The 18,419-nt window shown below is 35.4% G+C and overlaps 1 protein-coding gene across 3 annotated transcripts in view; it reads left to right on the top strand.

Annotated features, from left to right (window-relative positions):
* The window catches only part of C1GALT1 (core 1 synthase, glycoprotein-N-acetylgalactosamine 3-beta-galactosyltransferase 1), a 27,345-nt gene extending 13,386 nt beyond the window's left edge, over positions 1–13,959 (top strand). For all 3 annotated transcript variants that reach the window (XM_006165539.3, XM_014582978.2, XM_014582977.2), the window contains exons 3-4: positions 4,409–5,076; positions 9,353–13,959. In XM_006165539.3, the coding sequence (XP_006165601.1) occupies positions 4,409–5,076; positions 9,353–9,556 (872 nt within the window). In that variant the 3' untranslated portion in view covers positions 9,557–13,959. The remainder of the gene's footprint in view (positions 1–4,408; positions 5,077–9,352) is intronic.
* The last annotated feature ends 4,460 nt before the right edge of the window (positions 13,960–18,419 follow it).

The following is an 18,419-nucleotide window of genomic DNA, read 5'->3' as shown; positions in this document are numbered from 1 at the left end:
GCTCACTTACTGTCTCTCTGTCTTTAGGCAAGCGCACACACCCTATAGCAAAAAATCCCCCCCCCAAAAAAAATAGAACTAAGAAGTGAAAAACTAATGGCGTATTAATAATGATTTCATTTTCTTCTGACCTCCTATCTCTACCCAGATTTTCTCAGTTGAGTCCTCCATGTGCCCTTTACATGTTGATCTGTTTCAGGTTTCTGATCTTGAGCTTTTTTCTTAGTCTTTGTGATATCATCAACTCTCATCATCTTAATTTCTGTGTATTTCTGTCTTTATCTCGGCCCAGTTCCAGTCACTTTGAGAAGACATTAACACAGTGCAATGATCTCCGCAAATTATTATTTGACAGAAAATAATATAAGCAGCTTGAAAATAAGTGGAATTCTTGGATGTAGAGGGCCCCGTGTTAAGAGTCGAATCTCCTATCTTTGCAGTAGTAAATTACTTCTTTCCTGCCTCTCAAGCAGAGGATGAAAGATAAGGTGTCAAAGCCTCTTGATTTTTATCAGCTGGCAGGTACCTGCATCACATTACGAATGATATCATGTTATGTGAATGTTTTGTTTATGTAACAGTGATTTAACTATCAGGCGCTTTCTGTTTGATTAAAGAGCAGTTTGGTCTGTATGCACTTATTCTGTAACATAGCTCCATGTCTTCAGATAATCAATGAGGGACAAGCTTCCTTATTACTAGTTGACCGTACTTAAACCTCATTGCAGGCACATGGATTAGGTACACACTTGTCCTGCTCAGGAGCCCCACAAGATGTGGGTGAGCTGGAAGTCTGTCTATTCTCCTCAGACTCAACATGTGTAAATCAAACTTTTCTACTCCTTAAAATTGCTCTCTTCCTGTATTTCTTTTATATAGCTTATTACCATCTACATAAGCCAGGAGCTACAATGTTATAATGTTTTTCCTTCTCATACTGATCAATCCTATTTGTCACTATATTGTAGCTATTCTCCTCCTTTCCTATTTTTTAGATCTTTCTCTTAATCCACAGTGCATTTCCTGTAATCCAGGTCTTCAGCTATAACCATGTACCTGTCTGTACCTGTTCGCAACCAAACTTCACCATGCCTCTTGTCTTTTCTTTTGGTGAGCCTCTACTCAAAGACTACTTTCTCTCTTATTTTTTCTAGTATTACTGTATCTCGAAATTTCTTCTCTCTTCTACGTCATTGCCCTATAGGATTCATCAGCCACTTCTTTCTCTTCTCTCATTGTCTTTTTCTTTTTTTTTTTTTTTTGAGAGATTTTTGCTTTAGGGCATGTGCACTCACCAGACAGAGACAGACAGAGAGACAGAAAGCAGGAAATCACCCCCCGGGGGGGTGGCCACGCCGCCATCCCTTCTCCTCTATTCTCCTCTCGGGATCTTGGGCACGCACGCACACGTGCCCAGTGTGAGTTTAAGCCACTGGGTCCGGGACTCGAACCGCGGTCGACTACGTGGGAGTCCAGCGACATAGCCATTACGCTAACTGCTGGTCCCTTCTCTCATTTTCTTTATACCTGCTTCAACTGTACCATCTCTTAGTATGTAGCAGTGATCTGTTTGTATGACACATTAAACTGTGAATTCTTATGTGGCAGGAAGTGTTTTTATTCACCTTTTTGTCTCCTGTGTCAGCACATGCCTGGTACAAAGTAGTTAAATAAGTGAAAGAATGAAAATATCTTCCAGATTTTAGCTGTAGAGAGAAAGCTATTTCATTCAGAGTGAAACAGATTGATTCTGCCTGCACCATTTTCTCTTCTCATTTAGGGTTTGGTGTTGCTGAATACCCAAGCGATTGAGTTCCTAAGGGAGATGAGCTAGGAATGCTTTCTGACTGAAAATAGGTGATTTTATCTGCATTTATCCATTTAGGTTGTGCATTCTTGATATTCAGAGTGGTTTGAGAATATTTCCATTCCCTGCTCAACCTTCCCTTGGATTCCCTCTCAATCAGTTAACTATCAAATTATCCCTAGTGAAAAAGTTATAACTTGCTGTTTGGCCTTAACTTGAAGGGTGTTTTCTCAGCATACAACCTGGGGCATTGCTACCCAAAGTATGTTTCTCAGAATTGTGCTGGTCCACAACCAAGTAAGTATTGACATTGAGAGTACACAGAAACAATTTGACAGAGTAGCTTTGGATAAGTGTAAAAATAAAAACGTAAGGCTTTGGGGGGAGGAGTTTTATTTTTCTAGTAATTTGTTTTTATCATAGTTGTAAAAGTATAGATTTCTTTTGTTAATAAAAATTGGCCCTTTGGGGCCAGCAGATGGTGTAGTGGTTAAAGCACTGGACTCCCATGTGGCCGAATATAGTTGAGTCCTGGACCTAGAGGCTTGAGAATCACTCTGGGCACATGTGTGCCCAAAATCTGTGGAAGATAATAGAGGGGAAGGAATTCCAGTGTGGCTATTCCCCTGGAGATGGGAGTGGGGTCAGTAATTTCTTGCTTTCCCTCAGGCAGACTCTGTCTCTCTCCAGTGAGCACATGCACCCTATGGCTAAAACGTTAAAAAAACAAACAGAAAAAACCTTCATCGCAGGTACTTTCAGAAGCATCAGTCTAGAATCTGATAATGATGGTCTTCTACTAGACCAGTGCTACCAAAAATATGGTCCTGGCCTGACAGCCTATGAATTATTTGCATCTACATAAGGAATTTGCACCAGGCTGAATTTGATAACTTCCTATAGTTCTCTCCAGTGAGCAGGTTGGGTTTTGTTTTTTTTTTTTGTTTTTGTTTTGTTTGTTTGTTTGTTTGTTTGTTTTTGGAGCAAGCTATCTTCAGTGAAAGATAACCTGATGCTTTATATTCTGGAATAAACCCCCTACTTCATTGCAAACTAGTAGTTGGAAAAATGCTGCTATAGAGAGTCTTGGGAATCTTCCTCTACTTCTGTTCTGTTTCTTAGTGGTGGATTTGCATTTGACATGAGCTCTGTTACTGTGGGAAGTAATCTCAACCTGCTAATGTACTCTTGTGCTTCAGACTGTAGTAATCATAAATGCCTTCAATGGTACTTAAGAAAATTCATAATAGTGGACTTTTGTAAGCAGGATGTCTTTTCCTGCTGTTTGCTCATTCAGAGCAGTAAGAAATTTGTGTTAAACTTCTGCTGAAAACCAGCTAAAGCTTTTTTTTTTTTTTGAAAAGCCCTTTTTTTTTTTTTTTTTTTTTTTTTTTTTTTTTTGTGGATTGAGTATCCCTAATCCAAAAGTGTGAAATCTGAAATGCTCCAAAATCCAAACCTTTCTGAGTTGCAAAATGGTGTCACAAGTGGAAAATTTCATACCAGAACTCATGACTGGGCTGCAGCCAGACCCTCCCAACACCCTTCAGCTACTTGTATCTTTTCTAAGCATACCCAGAATCCTCCAGGCAAGCATGCCCACAACATGTCTCATGCTCACAGTTGAAAACATTGTATAAAATTACCTTCAGGCTATTGGTATAAGGTATATATGAAACAAATAAATTTTGTGTTTGTACTAGTCTCCCATCTCCAAGATATCTCATTATTTATTTGTAAAATTCCAAAATGAAAAAAAAAAAATGAATTCCGTAACATTTCTGGTCCCAAGCATTTCAGATAAGGGATACTCAGCCTGTAGTATGCAGTGAAAAGCAGAGACCATTTTAAGGCGGTACTTAATGTGCATATGAATCACCAGGAGACATGGTTAAAATGGTGATTCTGATAAAGTTGATCTGGGTTGGGGCCTGAGATTCTGTATGTCTAATAAATAGTTCTACATGTCACACTTCTGGGTGATGCTGATGCTTTTGGTCAGTGAACCAGTTGGGCTAGTAAGAATTTAGATCATAACGACAACTCTTGGAGCCCCATTATCTCCTGGGTAAGACTGACTATGTTAAGTTTGCTCTGTTGGGGCTGGCAGGTGGTATGATAGTTAAGGGCTCTGGACTCCCACATGGCTGATGGCAGTTTGAGTCCTGGACCTGGAGACTTGCTTTCTCCCACTCTCTCTCTGGTCAAATTTAAAACACTAATGGTAAAGTTAAATAAAAATTTGATTTCATTATTTTTAATAATAAAGTTAAATAAAACAATTTTATTGATTATTATTTTTAATTTGACTAGAGAGAGACACAGAGAGAAAGAGGGACAGAAAGTGAGAAAGCAAGCTTCCAGATCCGGGACTCAAACCATGGTTGGCCATGTGGGAATCCAGCACCTTGATTCACCACACCACCTGCTGGTCCCCTAAAATAATTATTAAAAAAGAAAAGTTTTGCTTTCTTTCAGCTAAATCTCTAATAATAAATTTTTAAAAGGACATTAAAATTAAGAAAATGCTTTTCTTCAGTGTTAATTTGTTTGGATTTTCCATCTTTGTAAATATAACTTTTAAAAATATGTGTTTAATAGATGAGAACACAGACATCGCTGAAAACATCTACCAGAAAGTAAGAATTCTTTGCTGGGTTATGACTGGTCCCCAAAATCTGGAGAAAAAGGCCAAACATGTCAAAGCTACTTGGGCCCAGCGTTGTAATAAAGTATTGTTCATGAGTTCGGAAGAAAATAAAGACTTCCCTGCTGTGGGATTAAAAACCAAAGAAGGCAGAGATCAGCTATATTGGAAAACAATTAGAGCTTTTAAGTACGTTCATGACAATTATTTAGAAGATGCTGACTGGTTTATGAAAGCCGATGATGATACGTATGTCGTACTAGACAATTTGAGATGGCTTCTTTCAAAATATAACCCCGAAGATCCCATTTACTTTGGGAGAAGATTTAAGCCCTATGTAAAGCAGGGCTACATGAGTGGAGGAGCAGGATATGTACTAAGCAAAGAAGCCTTGAAGAGATTCGTTGATGCATTTAAAACAGAAAAATGTACACATACTTCCTCCATTGAAGACTTAGCATTGGGACGGTGCATGGAAATTGTAAAAGTAGAAGCAGGAGATTCTAGAGATGCCACTGGAAAAGAAACTTTTCATCCATTTGTACCAGAACATCACTTAGTCAAAGGTTATTTACCCAAAACCTTTTGGTACTGGAATTATAACTATTATCCTCCTGTAGAGGTAAGTTTAGAAAATTTTATTACCATATAAATACTTGGACTTAGTAACTTTTGCCAATTAAAAACAGAAACTCACTTTTTTATATATATGTTTCATTAGTACCAGTAACAGGAATCTCAGCCTTTTTACACAGAATGGTAGGATATCAAATAGACGAGAGCAGAAATTATTAGCAATAGTTACTCAATAATGTCTATATACTCTATGCCAAGCACTGAGAACGTAGAAGTAAATTTGGCCAGATGCCAGTTCTTATAAACTTTACATTCTGCATCAGGAAACAGACAACAAACAGACTAGTAAAGATACAGTAATTTTAGGCAGGAGGAAGTACCCTGAAGTAAAATAAAGCCAGGTAGGGGGGAATGGAGAATAACCCAGAGTGGGGCATTTGGTTTGAGTGTTTAAAGTCCCCTCTAAAAGAGTGGCTTCTGAACAGAAATATAAGTGAGGTTAGGGAACAAACCTTCTAGTTAAAAGGAACATGTGAAAAAAACGTGGAAGTTCTGCAAGACCTAGGTTCAAATCCTGCTCATCTACATAGAATTGATAGTTGAATGACCTTGGTTGGACTGAACTTATCTAACTTCTGTGCCTCCTGAGCCTCAGTTTCCTCTTTTGTAAAATGAACATGATCTAACTTTGTCATTTAATTTTTGTAATTACAGTATAATACAGCCTGTCACACAATAAGCATTTAATAAGTTCTTAGCTCTTATTTGACACCTTAGCTTCTATTCTCGAGAATTTTATCTAAAGTACATTTTGTGAAATAGCTGATGTATAAATAAGTGAGACCAATATGATACCTTGTAACCACTCCTCACCTTTTTAAAATAATCATCTTTTACCATGTTTGTTTCAGGTTTATTGAAGGGAACAAACATTACATAGTTCAGGCATACATACTCCTCCCTAATTGTTACCTTAACCTAACCTTCCTCAGTGTTAACCACTCCCTGAATTTAAGATTACTCCTAACCATACATATTTCATATTTTGTTCCTACATGTTTATGTATCCATAAATAACATACAGTGATGCTTTGCAGGTTTTAAAATGGGAATTCTGTACCACATGCATCTTTCTATAGTTTGTCCTTTTCATAGATCTTTGAGATACATCAACATTAATGTATATATATATATATATATATGCTCCATTAATTTAAACTGCTGTATAATCTAATATATACTGTAATTTATCCATTCTCCTACTAATACATTTAATAGTTTTCAGTTTTTCACTATTTTAAGCATTGCTACAGGAAGTAAGACCGTGAATCATGAAACCTAGCTATTAAATTCATTTCTGTTACTAATTAGTAATGCCTTTAGGTAAGTTTTTTATGCCTCTTTTCTCTGGCCCTAAATCTATTTTTTTGTTTTAGTGAGATGCTACTTTTAATATTTTAAGTTCATTTATTTATTTCTTCCATGAATGAGAAATATAGCACCCCAACAGGGTTTCAGTGCTATAGTCTACCTCCCTGATAATGGTCTACATGTGCCCAGCATACTCAGGGAGGTCTCTGGACTTGAACCGTGAACCTTCTTATGTGGAATTCCTTTGCAGAGCATTGGTATTTTACCACTGCATCACAGTCTGGTCCCTTAATGTTCTTTAGATGTCACCTTTTCTTAATATGTTTTCCCTTCTTTATTCTGTACTACTTCCCATATAAAAATACCCAGATTACAAAGAAAGTAACCAATATACACAAATGCATATAAGATTTTAGTGGAAGTATCCGATTTGGTGTACACATACAATAATAGCAAAGGGACGTCACGATTGTCATTATTTCGTAACCAGTAAAGTGTCCATTCTTTCCTTTTAAAAGAGTACTTGCCCATAGGGTATATCCAACAAACTAAATGTTTCTATAGTGCATCTTTTATTTAAATTGTAGTTTTTTTGAAATGGATGGCAAGATTTATGAAAATGCAGTTATATTGAAGACTAAAACTTTGAAGTACCAAAATTTACCCAACGTTCTCACACTGTCTGTTTTCCTCAGGAGGTTCTACATAAACCCAGTGGGAAGCCAAACGTCTTTTAGTCACCTATCATTTAATAAGCTACCTTCTCCCTAAGTGATGGTTTTCAAAGCCAGTCTAAATCTCATACATACATTTTTTTCTCTTGGTAGGTACTAAAAATACACCATAAAAAATTTTTACCTAGCAAGTCGAGGTATAAGATACACTAATTCAAAAGGTTATGTTCTTAGGTTGCTTATTCACAACGGATTCTTCATGTAGTCCCCTTCCCACGTTACCTTCCCACTTCTATAAAAGCCTTTTGGAATAGACTTTTCATCTGAGAATTTGCAGTCAGTAGCTTTAAAATAGATGTGCAAATATATGAATAACCTCACATCCATCTCTATGTGGAATTGCCATTTCGATAGGTCAGGAATGGTCAGATACGATTTATTCTATTTGTCAGACTTACCTACATTTACTATAACCTGTCTGAAAGTTGCTCATTTTTTTCCAAATTGCTGATTGTTCCATTATCATTTTTTAGTTTAGTCCTACTTTCATTGCTGACTTTAAAAAAAACGTTTTTATGATATCCTGTTGCGTTTCTGATAGTGGGATTGATACCTGAGATTTCAGTGCTGTGTCATTGTTCTGCTTGGTTTTGGCACAGTGCCATATTGTTCTGGTGTTTTGCAATGTCTTTGTAATTAATCTACAGCATTTTTGTTGTGAACCTGAGTGTATGCTGCATTTTTTTCTCACTTTCTCTTCAAAGGGTTTTTGGTAACTCTTGTCTTTGTCACTGTCTATAAAACTCAGTCTAGGAACAATGACATTTTTGCCCAGGATTTGTTTTTTCCAAGTTGCCTTTTAGGTCCTTCAGTAAAGTTTTATAGTTTTCCTCAGATCCTTCTATCTTAAATATCTAAGTATTGGGTCATCAGAAAAATCTTGACATATTTTTCCGTGTAAAAATGTGTCATGACTTTTACAACAACCCAGTAGTTTGTATTTTTGTTACTATTCTATTCCGGCTTAAAAAACAAAAACAACACACTTAGGTTTTAATTTATACCAGTTAAAAGGGCATTTTTTAAGTTTCTTCAAAATTTGGCACTCTTACCAAATTATTTCTGGTGAATTTTCACTTGAGACTCGAGTTTTTAGTTAACTATAATTATCTGCAAAGAAGTACTATATTCTTTCTAATAATTACAGCTTTTTTCTTTTATTGTCCTGTTTCTTATAATGTTTAATAACATCCTGGCCACCCAGTAAAAAAAATAGAGAGTAACACAGTTAATGTAGTAAATTGTTATTGGTGGTATTAGAGAATTTCAGAATTATATAAAAATTGCTTGTAGAGAGGATTATGTTAAAATTATGCAGTTAGTATTTTTATTAAAATGTATTCATATTATTTTCTTATTTCTTATTTCTCTTAACTTTTTAATGTGGCTATTAGAAAATGTTAAACTGCATTATATGGTTCACATATATATTTATTATAAGAAAGAACTGGTTTAATCAATCAGCAGTTGACTTATGTGGTAATTTGCCAAAGGTCATATACTATAGGCTAAATTTGCATTCAAATCCAAGTCTAGCTTGAGAACTTCTAGGTTGTAGACTCAAAGGGCCAAGCATGATAGTCATCAAATGTACCAGAGGTATCTTTTTGAGGCTGAGCCAAATAAAATATATGGTGAGAAAATGATGAAGAGAAAGTAAAAGTCAGAGAAATAGAATCTTGTCTTTTTTTTATAGCTGCCTGTTTTATTTGAAGAAGCCTCAATTTTATCTGTAAAAACACTGAACAGTATGAGAGAATAGTATTTTAGTTAGAAATACCTCAGGAACTCTGATTTTAAATCATTAGGAACTCTGAGAACTATTGGTTTCTCCCACAGGGCTAATAAATTAGTGCCTCTGCTTTACCTTGCCAGCTTTAATTCTTTAAAATTAGTATGTCCTGGGACCAGTAGTTGGCATAATAGCTATGTTGTTGTACTCCCATGTAGTTGATTGTGGTTCGAGTCCCAGACCCGGTGGCTTGGACTCAAGCCAGGCACATGCATGCCCAGGATCCTGAGAGGAGAATAGAGAAGGGATTGCAGTGTGGCCATCCCCCCTGGGGGGGTGATTTCTCGCTTTCTGTTCCTCTGTCTCTATCTTTCTGGCGAGCGCATGCGCCCTGTAGCAGAAACCCATCAAAAAAAAGTTAATGTGTCCTTTATCCGTATGTGACTGTTGTGTATTAACATTGTCTGTTTTCACTGCTTTTTTAGGGTCCTGGATGCTGTTCTGATTTTGCAGTTTCTTTTCACTATGTTGATTCTACAACTATGTACGAGTTAGAATACCTCATTTATCATCTTCGTCCATATGGTTACCTATACAGATATCAACCTGCCTTACCTGAAAATATATTAAAGCATATAGGGCAAGCAAGCAAAAATGAAGATCCAAAAGTAAAATTAGGAAACCCTTGAAAGAAAAACATGAATGAACAGAGGTAAAATATCTAGCACTGCACTGAAGAAGGACTTTTGTATCTCTGGCATAGAACACTGGAATCCCAGTGAAGAATTCTAGGTGAACGTTCCATATAGAAATCTTTCATACGAATGACTGTAAACTGAAGCTTTAAATGAGCTGTGAAATCTGTTAAAATGTGTTTTGATATAGTTTTATATATGTAAATATATATAAAGAACTTTTATTATATATAGGTTATTTATAAAAAACTGTTACTATATAGAAAAGTTCTTTATATATATGTATATATATAAAGAACTTGTGTTTTTAAAATGGTAGCCATTTAGAGGAACTAGAAAAGAAATTTTATTGCTTGTTCCTGACTCTCTATTACTGTTACTGAGAACTACAGCAGGTTAAATTTGCTAAAACTGCACTGTACCATGTTAGTAACAAACACAATGCTAAACAGATCTGCCTTAAGGAAAATTTTAGAAGGAAATATTATTGCTCAGTGTTGATTATAAGCTCAAGATATGAGTTTTTATTTACAGTGTGGTATAAATGAACCAAACCCCTCACACACATACAGATTTTGTCTAATGAAAATTTTGCTGTGATTATTTATCATTGGCAGTATTTCTTCCAGAAGAAGGTAGAATAAGAATGGCACTTATCCTAGAGTGCATCATTAATAAAACTATACTTTGAAATTATCACGGACCTTGACTATAATATATACTTGAGTCTAACTAAAAATATTTTACTCAGTTCCTGTTGTCTCTCTTCTAAATATGTTTACAATTTATTCAATTCCATTCTCTACTCTTAAGTATTTGTTTACTCAAAGCATCAATGGCATCCTGTAAACATGCATTTTAAATACTTTGTTCCCAAATTTACCCATTGTCAATTATGGGCAACTACTAGTAGTAAAAGTAATGTTATTTGGGAATGCGTTTCTTATTTCATTGCCACTCTCAGGAATTACCAAATGACATGTTAATTGACTATTTAAAATTCTTTCCAACTATATAATTATATTCCTTCCATTCTCTTCCTATTGAGAGATAAGAAATTATGTGTGCCTTTTATAATATGTATAAAGCAATTTTAAAATTTAAAGCAGAGTTTTAAAAAAAATCATTTTTAGGCTCTGAGGTGGCTATTAATTACACTGGCAGAATAATTTGTATGCAAGATTTTGACCAGAGTTAAAAACATTGGAAAATGCAAAGTGTTGAAGTAAACTGAAATGTCTCATATTGGGAAAGTCATGACATGTTTTTTAATGCAGAAACACGTCATGAATTTCCCAGCAGCCTAATATTAAAAGACCAAATACTTAACTTTACCAATAACATCCTGAAGTTTACTGTCTTGAGATAATTGTTACAGATGATTCTAACAAAGCAAAATATCTATTCAAGACTGTCATCAAAAAACGCATTCACAAATGTTTTATTCTAACTTTAATGACAGAGTCTGTTTAAAGGGTTTCTGGGAGGAAAGAAAATTTTTAATTTTCATTGTCTTTAGCAATACTATTGAGTGTATCATAACAATATTTTACAGACTTCCTAGAAGATTATTTTTAATGTTAGAAATGATTTAAATTTCTCTTGTGTTTATTATGCTAATTTTACATGGCTGTCATGCCATTAACTCTGCTGCTTAGCTAAATAATTTGTATTTATTGTGCCAAACATTGTCAAAACCATGACCTCTTTGGATAGTATATTTGAGAGGATCTTCATTTCAGTGACTAATTATGGATTACTCTGTCCACATAGTGAAAATATGCACCGATTTTTGCCTATTAAATTGTTTTCTTTTGTTGTTATTATGGTGGTATTATCTGCCAGAATTTCATAGCATTCATCCGACTCTTTCAACAACTTTTCACCATATTGTGGACATGAATTTACAGCTGTGGTCCACATATGCCACTTTTCTTTACTAGAAGTATAAATGGTATATTATGAATATCCAAACATCTTAAAATTCACTTATTCATAGGAAATTAATTTTGTAATGGATCCTGGGCTCTGGATTTGAACTGCCTGGGTTTAAGTTTTTGCTCTACCACTTTCTATTTTTGTAACCTTGAGCAATTTACTTACTCTCACTGTGCCTCAATTTCCTCATCTGTAAATTATGAATAATAATGCTACCTACCTCACAGAATTTTTACAAGAACTAAATAAGTGAATATATGTAAGGCTCTTAGAATACTTCTTGCCTAGAACAAGGGGCAGTAATTATAAGATTTTATTATTATTATATTACCTTGGAATAGAAGTACTACATTTAATTGAATGAAAAATCTGCTTTGACAAAATTAGATAGTGAAGGAAGTATTTTGTATGTTTCTTATAATAATAAGTAGTATAACTAGTATTTATCTAGTACCTACTGTAAGCCAGGTACTTTGCTAGGTATTCTGTGTATACTAATGTTAATCCTCACAGATTGGGTGTTATTCCCGTATTACAGATGAGAAAACTAAGGCTCAGAGAAAGTAATTTTTTCACTGTCACAGAACTAGTAAGTAACAGAGCTAGGATTTGTACTCAAAACCTGTGTGCTCATTTGTACCATGTAAGACTTGCGTTGGTCATTTAGCATTATTCTGTTTTCACCTGTATAACGTGACGTCTGACACACTGGCTAGTTAATGTCAGATTAACTAGCCAAATTGTCATAGCGCTTCTTAAACTGTGGTTCTCAAACTCTTGTCTAGGAGCATTTAAAATGAAGATTTGAAGACTCCAATTCTACAAATTCTGATTTTAGGATGGGGCCCAGGAGAATACGTTATTAGGGCAGTGGTTGTAAAGCTTGGTCCCAGCAAGCATCTACGTCCCCTGGGAACTGGTTGGAATTGCACCCTCTTTTGGCCCTACCTCGTACCTGACTTAGAAACTCTTAAGGGTGGGAGCCAACATTTGTGTTTTAAACTGGCCCTATAGATGCTTCTTACTCATCCTAGTTTAAGACCTAAATGGATTCTGGTGCAGTCTTTGGAACACACTGCGAATTATACTACCCCTTGAGCATTTTAAATCACTGTAGTCCAGGATCACATCATCCACTAGGATCAGTGGATTATTCATTTTAGCAATATTCTTTAGCTTCCCCAGAGTGACTAATATCAATTCTCCAAGTTGAGTTATTTCACATTGAGGCAGGAAAGGTACATTAAATTCTAATAAGTGCATACTGATTCATTAAAAGCATATATAAAAGAGTGTCATCAAAAATTTCCACAATTCTTAATTTTAAAAAAGTGACAAAATGTTTTATACTATGGAAAGCATTTTTCTCCTGATGTGTGCTATCAAAATTTTATCACTTGCAAGAATCATTTGCTGTCCTCCATGACCTAATAAAACAAAAGAACTTTACAAACATTTGATAGAGCACACAAAACCAGATTTCATGATAGTGATTCATTATCTTTTAGATTAAGATATTTGTCACTTGGGTAAACTATTTTAGTATGGTCTCAAAACTTAAGGCGTTCAATGTCTTACCTTCTATAATAACAATATGCTTGTATTTTCTAGTGGGAAGTTCATAGACAAAGCAGGTTTTCATCCCAGAGTTTGTTTTGAAATATCTTTAAATTTCAGAGTTTTTCTTACTAGAGTAAGATTTGAAAATAAATTACTAGTTCTTAATATTTTTTTAATATAATTGGAGTTGAGTGCCAAATTTGATGTTACTTTCATAATTATTTCTTGAGTATTTTTCACCTTAAGCCTATCAAATATTATTACCAGATTGAATCACTATTTTACTTGAAAGAATCCCTCGTGTGATTGATCAGATCATAATCTAGCCTTTTATTCTTTATTTAAACTTTCAATTCATTAGACTGTTAATTCTCTGATACAAATTTCTGCTTTGTTGTATTTATTGCCCTTTATTTCCTTCATAACTAACTTTCAATTTTTTAGCTCCTCTTATTGCTACCTTGACAAGGTTAATTTGGCTGTTATTAGTAATTCAAATGTTTAATCACTTGCTGATAACTTTATATGTGTTTACTTTAGGTTTCTCTGTGATATTGAAAGTAAAAGTCTAAGAATAATGCCTGCTGGTTCTCAGGATACTTGCCCTAGTTAAAAATTCTACAAGTTTAAACTAATTTGACATAAACAATCATTAAAGAAAGTAAAGTTATTTGGACCCTCCCCAGCCTTTTCTCAGAAACGAAGAACAAAACTCATTTGCCTCATTGCTCTATTTCTTTATAAGTAGGACTGACACAAACAAACTAAAGATATCTGGGCACAACCTGTGGTATAGTTTATGCTAAATATAATCTGTTGATAAAAAGTGAAATGTTTATATATCAGAGTGAAATAGCAGTTTTAACACGATTAGCATAGGAAATTTTACAAATTTTCTTTAGAGAAACCATCTCTAAAAGTAGTTTTAAAGTTGAATTATGCTCAATTTCAACTCCCTTATTTCTTCAGTTTTCCATTTATGTTAAAGTTTCAGTAACTGTGCAGGGCCCTGCAAATTAATAGTCTCCATAAAGTATATTATTAGAGGGAAACTAATATTACTGCTAAGCAGTGTGTTGTACTACATAGTGAATGTTTGTGTTTTGAATCTAAAAAATTATTTAAGGTAATCGTGTCGTGAATGGTTTAAAAATGTCTGGTGACTTGCTTATTTTAAGTGATCACCATTAAGTCAGAGAACTGTATTTTTTAAATATGTTTTTTAAAGTGCCTTTTGAACATTTTTAAAGAACAGATTTAAACAACTGCATAAAATAAATTACCATGTTCAAAGTTGTTTCATCTGGTTATTTGTAACTGATACAAAAGTTGTGGGATAAATGTCTTTTATGGGTAGTTTTTGAGTTATTTCCCAAAAAATATTATTTTTTCCATCAAAATGCTTAGATTTGAATAGGCTTAAGTAATTTTTACTGCAATATATTGTACTTTAAGGCAACAAAATATTCCACCACTGACTTAAAATAGTGTACTTTTACAAAATTAGAAATACACTGTAGTCCAGGTAAGTGTGTATGTGTGTAGATATATATGTTTCTATGTGCCTGTGCACACACACACACAGGTTGATTTGTTGTGTACACTGAGAAATTCATTTATTCAACAGTAATTGTGCCAAGTGTCTGCTAGAAATAAGATCATGAGCAGCACACACAGGATCCCTGTTTTCATAGAGTCTTGTTTCTAAAGTTAAAAATAAATAGATTAATGAAAAGATACTTCAGAGTGATTTTAGGAAAATAAAGGGATATAAGAGTGGTTTTCTGGGTGGGGTATCAAGGAAAGCCTCTGAGGAAGTAACATTTGGGTCAAAACCTGACTAACAATGTTTTATGTCCAAAGTTAAGTTCACATGTAAAATTCTTGGCTTCTAGAATTTATAAAAGACAATTTTTTTTCCACCTTTAGAAAAAAAATTATCATAGGTACGCACACACGTAACTCCAGTAGTGACATTGCATCTTTTCTCCTTCATTTCTTCATCACATGACTCGGCCACCATGCATGCATTGTTTTTCAAGCTGCAGGGACCAGGAGTTTTAACTGCAGTCAGTCATGTTTAAGCCAGCTCCCAATGCACGCTTTATTCCTATGCCACAAGACTAAATCCACCTTTCCTTAGTCATGTTTTGGGAATTTGTGAAAGTTCCCTCCATTGTAATCTATATGTCCTCCCCCCCCCCAAATTTTCCCCCAGAGCTCAGTCTATTGATACTCAGTTTGACTTTAGAATACAAATAAAAATTGACCTAGCAGTCTCCCTCTTCCCAGGTAAACAATTACAAATGTTCATGTGACCCCCGAGTCTATCCTGTCCACCTCAGTTATCAGTAACCTGTATCCAGGATGTTCCCTGTTAGCCAATGTGTGTATGTACGTTGTTACTTTGGATTAACCAGCTTTAGAAAAGATAACTGCCACTTCATAATGCTTTAGTAGCAGAGTTTTATGGTTTTAAATATTCAGATAGCCAAGTGTTCTCCAGTTAGCTGTATTTAGTTATACTGCTAATTGGTAAGTTGTTCAAAGATAGATTTATTTACTTGAACATATATACAGATTTACTACATATTTTAAGTTTTCTAAAGGTAAAACTCAGTATTGGAAAGGATACAAGAAGATTGTTGCTGAATTAGTCTCCTCGCTAAAAGGAGTTCTCCTTCTAACATATTTCTCATAAGAGCTAATGATGCTAACAGTATATACGGTCCAGGAGCAATTTCTTAGTGGTTAATTAAGACTTCAAAATGAACACCTGTATTCTCAACTACTTGGAAGGGTGAGACAGGAGGACTGTAAGTTCAAAGCTAGCCTAAGTTGTAAAACACTCTGGTTCTGGAAGGAAAAGGAAAAGACAGGGAACATTTAACAACTAAAGTTGATTAAGTTCAGCAACATTGGCATTCTCTAGATTAAATCTGTCAGTAAATGAATTTTGTTTTGCTATGAGTTTCCATTTGTAACTAACTAGTGCATTTAGTATTGCTGTCCAGAACTGTAGTTTTTAAAACCATCCATGTTGTGTCACTTCATTCACGAAAAGAACCACCAGTTGTCGCTAGTCATGTTTCTTATATTCCGTTAAGGATATTTCTTCTTTTTCCCAGGCCAAAAATTTTGTCCAAGGCATTTGTACTCTTCATACATTTCCTCTGTACAGTGTCATTGAATACAGTGGCTTACTGCACAGTAACAAAATTCTCAGTCTTTTTTAATGAACTTTAGCTGTTTGGGTTTTCTGGTGAACGCCTAGTAAAAGATGAGGTAGTACTTCCTTGTATGTAGAGCTGCTAGATGATGCGCCATCTTAGCACCAATATGTGTACAATGTCTCAGTCCTCACAATCAGCTTTTGACTTTTATAACCTGCACTTTTTATTTTCATAAACTCTCTTTAAACTGCATTTCTTTTTTTTTTTTTTATTTAACTTTTTTTTTTTATTGCCAAAGAGCACATGCGCTGGTCAGTCTGAAACAGAGGAAGGGGGAATACATACCCTTTGTGGGGCATGGTCATGCCATAATTCCATGTTCCATCTCTCCATCCTGTTGGGATTTAAAACACGCATGCACATGTTCCTGGTGTGTTTTTCAAGCTGCCAGGCCCAAGACACAAACTGCTGTTAGCCATGTGATATCCATCTTCCCTTAACCACTAGGCTGTGGGGCAGGACCTAAACTCTATTAACCTTTCATTCTTTTATTCATATAATTCTAGAATTATAGTCTTGGAAGCATTTAGGTTTAATTTCATTTTTCATTGATTTTGTTGTCATTGTTAGACTGTGGAGAGGAGGTAATAAAAACCCAGAAAGTAGTTTGGCATAGAAGGAGTAACTCAACTTTATCTTTTGTTTTATACAAGGCTGTCTTCCTTCACATGTTCCTGTTTGGTGGTGTGTGTGTGTGTGTGTGTGTGTATCAGAGTTAGAAACAGAAAGGCATGGTTATGGTTACATATATATAAATATGTAATTTTTTTTTTTTAAGAATTATTTAACTCTATTTATTTCATTTGACCAGAAGGACAGAGCAAGAGAGAGAGAGGGAAATTGAGAAAGCAAGCCTCCAGGTCCAGGACTTGAACTATGGTCGGCCATGTGGGAGTCCAGTACTCTTAAGCACCCTGCCACCTGCTGGCCCCAATAATAATCTTTTTATTAAGAGAGATTTTTGCTATAGGAGACTTGTACTTGCCAGAGATATAAGTGAGAAATCACCCTCCAGGGCATATGGCCATACTGCAATCCCTTCTCAGTTCTCCTCGCAGGATTTTGGGCATGGATGCACTCACACCCAGCATGAATCTCGAGCCTCCAGGTCTGGGACTCGAACCACAGTTGGCCATGTGGGAGTTCAGCGACATAACCATTATGCCATCTGCTGGTTCCATGGTTACTATATTTTAATACTTCAATTTTTTTCTTTAAAATATTAAAACTTGCTTTTCGATGCTTATTAGGTTTATAGAATATGCAGTTTGTCTTTGATGAGGTAAAGGTAAGTAATTTTTACATGCCTGAATGAATTTCTCCCCTTTTGCCTTTAGATTTCTGGCTTTTTTTAACCTTCCCCTATTCTTGTCTTGTTTCATTTCATTCATTCCATGTCTTCCCTCTTTCGTTTTTTTCTCCCCTTATTGGCAGCAATTCTTTAGGACTTTATTGACTCCATTTTCTATCAGTAGGTGTATTTTGAAGACTTTAAAATTAGTTGTTTGTGAATTTCCATTCCCTCTCACCAGTTTAAGAAACTTGCCAAAAAGTCACTAAAAGCAGAAGGAAAAAACAAGACTCAGAATAAATGCTAGCATAATTCCAAGGTTTCCTCTTCCCCAAGGAAATACTCTTCTAGGACCTATTCCGTGAAAATATGAGTGCTTAAATACTTGAAAACTAGTGAGCATCTGCCCTATTTTTTAACCCCGATTGATGCCCTCTTCTCTGGCAAAAGTGCCGTAGGGCATGTGCACTCTAGGGAGATACAGAAACAAAGTGAGAAAATACTCCCCAAGGGGTGGGCCATACCACCATCCCTTTTCCGGTCTCCCCATTGGGGCTTTGGGTTTGCACATACATGCTTGGTGTGTATTTCAAGCTGCCGGGGCCAGAACTGGAACTGCAGTTGATCATGTGGGAGTCCAGCATCTTTACCACCATACCACATATTGGCCCTTACTGCAAGGTTTTCAAAAAGTAATGGAGGGGCCAGTAGGTGGCATGGTGATTATGGGCGCTGGACTCCCCAGTGGCTGACCACAGTTTGAGTCCTGGACCTGGCAACTTTCTCACTTTCCTCTCTCTCTCCTCTCCTCTCTGTCCCTCTCTGGTCTAATTAA

This window comes from Tupaia chinensis, unplaced genomic scaffold (assembly GCF_000334495.1).
Source record: "Tupaia chinensis unplaced genomic scaffold, TupChi_1.0 Scaffold143951_1, whole genome shotgun sequence".
NCBI lineage: Eukaryota > Metazoa > Chordata > Mammalia > Scandentia > Tupaiidae > Tupaia > Tupaia belangeri.
The sequence above is the reverse complement of the archived record's forward strand: the minus strand, read 5'-3'. Positions and strand labels throughout refer to the sequence as shown.